Raw genomic sequence first — 8,133 nt, 5'->3', positions numbered from 1 at the left:
AAACCCACGCTTTAACATCTAAAATAAAGGCTTTAGTCTTTTTGGTGGCTGGCTCTATGCTAAATCCTCCCACAGAGTGAACCTACTCTTTTTTACTTGCAGACACATAGCACACAGGACACCTGGGGAAAGGAGCTGTTTTCCTGCAGTTACAGTTTTCCAAATAGCCACCCGCATGTATCTTCTCAATGCTGAGCTCGGGAGGAAAGGGACAGCCACTACCTGCGCCAGTTAAGTGACATGAAACTTCTACTGAGGAACACAGCTAGCGGAAATTTTAATTTATCTCCAAGGACAGCTGCATGAGTTTGGTGGTGGAGGGAGGCAGACAGACACCCAAATTTCTGCAAATTTTGTTTCCTTATCCCCCACCCCCCTTCCTGTGGTTTTCCAGCTTCAAAAGCTTTCAGCATCCAGGCCTGTGGATAAGGTAGGGGCTTTTTTCCCTTAAGGAAATGGAGGATGCTCAGCACCTTCATAGGGACCCACTGAAAAGGCAGGCAGCACAAGCACCATTCAGCATAGTACCATTTCTGGGGCCAGCAGGGGCAGATCTTGTGCCTGGCTGGGATGTGGCTGGATCCTGGCTGAGTGCTCTTCTCTCTGGTGTACAAAGACCAGTAGCAAAAGGCAGGTAGTGGGGAAGAAGAGCAAGAGCAGCTGCAGGTTGTTCAACCTATGTAATTAAAAACTAGCAACAAACCCCAAGCCTCCCTGTGCACCCTCAGAAACTTTGCACTGGAAGAACAGTGCAACACAGCCCCTCTGCTTTGGGGTTGAAGGAAGTTTTCACAGCAAGACAAGCTAAGTGCTGTAAATGATCATGCATTGCCACCACACCAAATGCCGGGGCAGGGGGGGAAGAATAAAACCTGAAAACATATAGAGCCTGGCGCTCTCACTCTGATCAAGCAGGTGCAAGCCAGTGGAATTACAGGCTGACTTTGCATTTGCTATACCCTCCTCATGCCAGGGAAATATCGCGTCCTGCACTACAGTGCAGTTTCCCACTGCTACAGAGCAGAGGTAAGTGGAAAAGTCTTTGACTGGCTCCACAGCCATCTGAGCACCGTAGGCCCTGAGGAGAAAGGTCCCTTTGCTTTCTCCAAACAAATAGCTCTTCCCTTGACTCGCACTAGCTCAGTGAGCAGAGAACTGCCATTGCTGCTAGGATGTTCAGCAAATAACAAAACACACCCTTAAGGCACATCTCTTTTAGTATTTTTGAGAACACAGGTACCAAAGCTGTATCTGCCCATGTGAAACTCTCATATCCAGCCTTCAACAGCCACCGTTCTGAAGAACAGACATACACATATGCACACACGCAGGTCATCTGCCCAGTGCAAATCTCTGCCATGGACTGGTAACAGAATTTACTGGTTGTATTTGCACTTTTTTTATTCCATATCTGTCACGACAGGCATATTTTGATAGAGGAAACAAATACAACCCTTTACAACTAAACGCCTCTATAGCCAAAGCAATTAATTTCACATTTCCAGGTATTACTACTGCCACAGTTAACCATGTCCATTTTTAAGGGACAGTTGGACTGTTAGTTACCATTTCTGGTGTAAGAACAGGGAATGTTTCAGATGGTGCCTCAGAGTCCTGTGGTGATAAAGTCTGTAGAAAGAGGCACCCATCTTTTCTGCTTAGAAGATGGATTTCTTCTCTTAGGAGTGCTGCGTCACGAGCCATGTGCTTGAGCCGTGACTCCAGCCTGGCCTTCTCTTTGATGTCAGTAGTTCGGGGTCCCTGAAATTCTGATCCCTGTAAGGAGAGGAAAAAAAATAACTCCTATAAAACATGGGAGAATGAGTGGTGGAAATTTATTTCAAGCAGGAAAGTGAAGCTTTCCAAGAGGCAGGACAGCTTCATGACTTCTCCACTCCTCAGTCAGAACTACTTGGAAGTCAGAGTGAAGGACCACTAACTTAGACTCAGACTGTCACAGCTGGCTGCCTTATTCCTTAATACAGAGCAAAGAAAACACTTTAATTCATTTGGCTGTTTCCACGTAACAAAGGAATAATTTTGACCTGCTGCAAGATGTTTTCTAATTAGAAATAAGATGAGTTTGTTTCAGTATTAGGAAGCAGCTAAGTAAGAAATTAGCAGAGAAGCTAAGGTATGGCCTACTTCAGGATCAGCTCATTCATCTCCCTTTCTACAAGACCTGGAGCAGCCGTTCAGCCTGTGCTACTAAGCAATATTAGCCCGAACTGCTGACTGCAGAGCAGGATGTGAGACCAGAGAGCTGGTGAGGCCAGATGATCCCTTACCCATTTCTCAATGGGCCCAACCCTGCATGCAGTACAGTGGCTAAAAGGCCTACCAGATCATTCTTCAGTGAATCCAGCTTAGTTTCAAGTTGATGCTTTTCAAGGCAGAACCGGTTCAGCTGCTGCAGCTTGCTGGTATTTTCCTTTGTCAGCTTCATTAGCTGCTGCCGCAGGTCTAAGATTCTTTCCTAGAAAGATGTAAAAGTTTGAGCTGGGATGAGAGAGGGCAAAAAGTGTGAAGTGGGAAAAAAGTGCTAGGCACAATGTAAGTGTCACAGAAGGGAGGTAAACAACAGACTGATCCTGCATACACCACCTCATTTCACGTACCTTTAGTGCAAACTCTTTTTCTTCTTTTTTTTTTTTTTTTAATATTGCAAATACCTAAGTATTCAGGTAAAGCAGTTAGGCAAAAGTGCAGGAAAGAGAAAAGAATTAGGTACATAATACTTCCATATATGCGCTAGGTATTAAGCTGGTTCCTACACCTGCCCCAAATCAGCACAGAAGAACAGAGAAGGCTGCGGCTATGAGTTTCCACTTCGAGATTTGGCTCTTGTATCCAAATCTAGAGGGAGGACAGGGGTTCTTTGCCCAGCTACAAACAGGACAACCAGGAGAGCAAGGAACTGCAAATCTGCTTCAACACTCTACTTTCCTGGAAATGTGTCATGCTGCACAAACATGCAAGTAGTGGCCAGGACAATTCATTACAAACCTACTTGTATCCTTGCTGACGTCAATTAGAAGTCTTGAGCTGGATGTAGATGTGTGCCATGTTGAAGGATACCAGACTAACTTCCCTAAGGAGCAGTGAATACCCACCAGCAAGGCTAAGCCCAGAATGTGTTGCCAACTGACATGAACAGGAAAAAGTAGAAATCACAAAACATATTAGATACATGTATAAAGGAACTGATGTTTTACTGCTCAGGGGGGAAAAAAAGAAAAATCTTAAGTCAATTTAAAACAAGAGGCATGATATTTGGTCAAAGAGAGATTTTTCTGGATCTTTTGTGATGCTCCCCTGCCTGTTTTCTAATTTTTGTCTCTCCTGTTTTTAAAAGGACAGAAAAGGACAGCATTCTGTAAGGGCAGCATAAGTGTTGCCTGCTTGCACCACGGTAGCTGAGTCTTAGGCCCGCCAGATAGAGACAGGCACTTTTCAGACTGCACAGACTAGCATAGTAGGCATGAGCCAGGGCTGCCCTGTACTCAAATAGTTCATCACCAAAGGCGGTGGGAGGAGGCACAGTAGGTGCCTAACGCCAGCTGAAAACCAAAGGAAAGCGGTCCAGAAGAACTTCACATAGGGACTGAACCAGAAGGATGCTTTTGAGGAAAGTAAAACAAGAAGGTCATCAACTACCTCCATGAGAAAAAAGGATATGTAGCAGCAATTGGAGCAGAGATAGGAACAATGATGGGAAATTGGAATTGGACATTATGGTCTATTAATGACAGGTGAAAAAACCCAAACATAAACAGGTTCACAAAAGATTTTCAGTGTAACTATTCAGCCCCAGGGAAACAAAGCCTTAACAGATCATCATAACACATATGCCTTCCTGCTTTTCCTGCTCCTTACCTCCCACTCTTTGAGCTCCTGGGAGTGCACATATTCTTTCTCCATTATTTGCACTTTCAACTCTTCCATGTGTATGTTAACAGAGTGTGCTTGAACTGCTTCAAAATCAACCAGCCAGCCAAACTTCTTCATCATCAGATGATTGCACTTCTCCTCCAGTCCTAACAGAAAGGGCATGGCACAAGCGGCAGAACTGTCTTTCTTTGACTATTAAGAATTTCTGCCTTACCCCCAGCTTTTTGTCTGAACTCTTTGGTATTTGCTCTGTAATAAATAATTCACACAAAACCACACAGAGCTCACAACTGAATATTGCTGTTTGTCCTTGCCCATGACCACGCCTGTGTGGTTGCTAAGCCACACTCTAAGCCAGTCCTAGTAAGCCACTCCCACACCAAAGGCTATATAGGGCCTCTGCAGGTTTGGTGGGGCTAGCCACGTCTTTGGGTTTGGGACAGTAAGTGTTTGAATAGGGCTTGTTTCGTTCTTCTCATGTTACACAGAGGAGGAAATTGCCAAAAAAAAAAGCTTATGTGGCTTTGGGGAAAGTACTTTTTTCCTAGGTGTTCTGGTTTACAGCCAGAAATAGCAATTGTGTGTCCTGACTTCCAGTGTCTCACCTCAGTCACCTCTCCTTGTACTAAGTTCCCAAATTATTTAATAGCCTAATGACTCTGCAGTGCTGGAGAACTACCAGTACTTCATTAAAACAGTCCACTTGATCTGCTCTTTCTGTTTTATTTTCTGCAGTAACCAGCTGTGACATCTGGGTGAGTGTAAAGACAGACATCTGGTGAGTTACCCACACCCAGTGAGGAGGACAGAATGAGCATTAGTATGCTGTGTTGTTCAGAGACTCTGTTACTCACGTCGAATCTGTATCTCCATCTCCTTTTTGTCCTGGACAAGCTGCTTATGTTGCTCCTGGGCTTTCTTATAGATCTCTCTTTGCATTATCTTTTCGTTATGTAGGTCCACAATTCTCTTCTGCAGATACTCTAAGGACTGGTTGGTAAATACCAAAGCCTGGGAGAAGTCACTGGGCATCTCCCCATTAACCAAGTACTCCACCTGCAAGAAACAGCCATAAAGCAAAGCTGACTTTACTTATTAAGGGTGCTGGTGATCTCTCTGGATAACAAGTGTATGAGTGTTAGAGAACTAATGAGCGAGGTAAAAGTAAGCATGGGCACAACTCTTACATTTTGGGCCAGTGAATCACTACCACTCAGCAAAGCTCAAAGATTACTTGGAGCTGTGATGACTGCCTGCATATAAAGCTGTCTACCCTTCTATAGCACCTGGAACAAAGGGGGAGTGAGGGACTCCCTATTGACTGTGCTTTTGAATGATCTGGGAGCTGCAGGATTGCATAGTCAGGCCTTAGACTCTTCTATCTTTATTACCAACCTTTTAATGAAGGGAGACAGAAAAAATGGAGAGGGCTGAGCTTGCCTTAGAGGTGTAGAAGCCAGAACAGGCAGAAGCCTATCTTCTCTCTCTGAGGATAAGATTCAGCCCAGAGGAAATAACAATATTGTTTTGAGTTTTCCTCTTCATTTTCTACTTATCATCCCTGTGCTAACAGATATGTAGATGAATGCATTGCATCCAATCCAGCATTCTTGAACTGGGCAAAACTCCCATTAGTTTCAGTAGTTTGGGGGCTTTTTTGGTTTGTTTTTTGGTTGGGTTTGTTTTTTTCCCCCAGGAGAGTATCAGTAGGTATGGGCCTGAAGGAAAATCCCATGCCAAACCTATAAAACACTTGAAGACTATGCACATTTCAGCAATGGGCCAACCTGTCTGTCCTTACCTCTTTTCTGTTAGTATAAGAGTAGAGAAGGGGGAAAAAAAAAAATCTAGAGGAAATAGCAGCATGACATTCAATTAATAGCACTTCACTCCCAGGAGACAATGGTGAATTACGAACTAAGGGCCCCAAAGAACAGTAACACCATTGTTTAGACATACATAGGCCACTCTGCACCTGCAGATGCACAAAGTCTTGAATTACCTGATGGAGTTTCAAAGGTACAACTACATATAGTTCATTCAGTCTCTGCTGCTTTTCCCACTGAAAAGTCTCCAGTTCCCTCTCTGCAGTGTCCAGACTGGTTTCCACTACTTTTGCCTGCAGAAGGACAAATTGTCGACAAACAAATATCCTGTGGTACTCAAATACATAAGGCAGCAAGGTTCTATGTTAGAGTCTCTGATCCAAAGGGAAAGAAGTATAGGAAAAAAATGCTCTTTTTACATAGTATGATAGATGAGTTTCATAGGCAAACATGAGGCTCATCTAGATAGTCAAGCAAGATTCTATCCTGAATACCTCTGCACACATGTACACTCAGTAAATGTCTCCTTAGTAGACAAGCCCTGTATGTATCAAGAGACAGCTTGTTTAGTGTCTTAAACACTTCTAGATCTACAGAGCCTGCAAGATATTTTTTATTGTGTTATGCCTGGAAATGCTTATTGATTCTGCGTGAGAAAGAAACAATTCAGACTCAAATGTCAGACCCCAGGGTGAATATGTGGCAGCTGGCACTTAGGAAAGCCTTTAAAAACTAAACAAAAAATGTTGTAAGTTAAGCATATTTGATGGAACATTTTTGAGACACAATAAAAGCAAGACTTGCATAATGTTATTTTGGCAGAACTCTCTCTCTCCATCCTGGATAACCCTTCAAATTAAGATATTTTTTAATTAATATAAATCAAATGTCTTGATGAATGCAGGAGCTCAAAAAAGCTAAAAGGAAAACTTGCACTAAGTGAGTTTGTTCAATGATTACTATGACAAAGAGCAAAAAGAAATAGATGGAAGGATAGCATTGTTATGCATTTATTTTAACCTGCATTTGTGTTAGGATAAGGATTCTTTAATCTCTCCGTCTCCATACACATGCACAGATGATGGGCCAGGCTACATCAGGTGTTGCATCTGAACCACAGAATCCAGTTTCTGCTGCTGCATGATGGTTAGACAGCTGGGAAGGAACTGGACCTAAAACCTGGATGTAGCCCCATAGCAGCTAAGGTTGGACCGCCTTGGTTTACCCTTTCCAGGAGGACAGGTGACCCATATTGTGCTGCCTCCTGCCTCTGTGCTACCACAGGTATCTCTACCCAAACTGAGGCCTCTCAAAGGGTTGGAATTTTCGTTTTAAATCTTAGCTAAAATCACTAGCACAACATTTTCCACTGTAATGGAGCCAGCTGATGTTTGCTGAGAAGAAAACACTACAATACCTTTTTCGCCAAGGCATTATATTTCTTTCTGAGGTTAGCAGCAACTTTCTTCTCCTCTGTTAAAGCCTTCTCAATGTCTAACCACTTCTGCCGGAGCTGGATGGTGTTTCGGAAGAGTGCCTCGTTGCAGTCTGAGAAGGAAAGAGTCAAAGAATAGTTTAGTTTCATTATGACTGCACTATAGTTCAGGCTTGAGCTAGTAGCTTCTCCTACTGTGCACACATTGCCCAGTTCCCCATAATAAGACCACGCTCTTGGTTCCCTAGAGCTTTCTCAAACGTAAACCACATGGGTTATGTTCCTCCATGAGGAGGTGAATGTCTTGCATGGATCTTTTTTTCTTTACATTCAGTCAAGACAGTTTGTTTCCAGAAGTAAGACTAAATGTATCAAAGCCAATATTAAAGTCAAGTGCTCAAAAGTTAGTTTTTGTAAGTAATGCAGTCCCAGTAATTAATACATGTTACAGTATAATCTTCAATTATGTGAACACGTAGTTGTTTATCCATAGCATCCTTCACTATAATGATGAAAAAAAAAGATCCATGCATACAGCTGTAGGGATCATTTATAGCTCCATTTGTAAATGAAGCTGTGGTTCACGGGACCTGTTTTGTTTGTTTCATGGTAAGGAAGATCTGTGAATTTTTAATGCAGTGATTTCAGTCATATTAATCAAGTCAGCATTATCAACCCAAATTAGTGGGCACAATAAAAAAAAAAGTCTAATAAAGGCAAAGCAATTTACACATAAAGAGACAAATATGAAGAGGCTAATGCAACATACAATTTCCCCATTAAATTAGTAATTTGGACTTTTTCAATAAAAAGTAAAAATCCTCTTCAGTTCTTCCCAACATTTTATTGAAAAAGGAGATGAATGAGGAGTTAATCAAAAATTCAATTTGTGAAAACGATGTTAAAATCCAATTAAAAAAAATATGATAAGGTAATTTGTTGGCAAGTTCTAACTGAAAGTAAAGCAGTGTTGTTACAAGG

General features: G+C 42.4%; 1 protein-coding gene across 1 annotated transcript in view; it reads right to left on the bottom strand.

Moving 5' to 3' along the window:
- Positions 1-1,539: 1,539 nt before the first annotated feature.
- Positions 1,540-8,133, bottom strand: part of CFAP44 (cilia and flagella associated protein 44) — a 55,279-nt gene continuing 48,685 nt past the window's right edge. Inside the window, exons 29-34 of the mRNA XM_075724311.1 lie at positions 7,135-7,265; positions 5,894-6,010; positions 4,746-4,947; positions 3,877-4,037; positions 2,342-2,476; positions 1,540-1,776 (exon numbers count right to left, since the gene is read on the bottom strand). Coding sequence (XP_075580426.1) covers positions 1,540-1,776; positions 2,342-2,476; positions 3,877-4,037; positions 4,746-4,947; positions 5,894-6,010; positions 7,135-7,265 — 983 coding nt within the window. The remainder of the gene's footprint in view (positions 1,777-2,341; positions 2,477-3,876; positions 4,038-4,745; positions 4,948-5,893; positions 6,011-7,134; positions 7,266-8,133) is intronic.

The sequence above is a fragment of the Pelecanus crispus genome, chromosome 1 (genome assembly GCF_030463565.1).
Source record: "Pelecanus crispus isolate bPelCri1 chromosome 1, bPelCri1.pri, whole genome shotgun sequence".
Taxonomy (NCBI): domain Eukaryota; kingdom Metazoa; phylum Chordata; class Aves; order Pelecaniformes; family Pelecanidae; genus Pelecanus; species Pelecanus crispus.
Note: the sequence above shows the minus strand (reverse complement) of the source record. Positions and strands in the feature narration are given on the sequence as shown.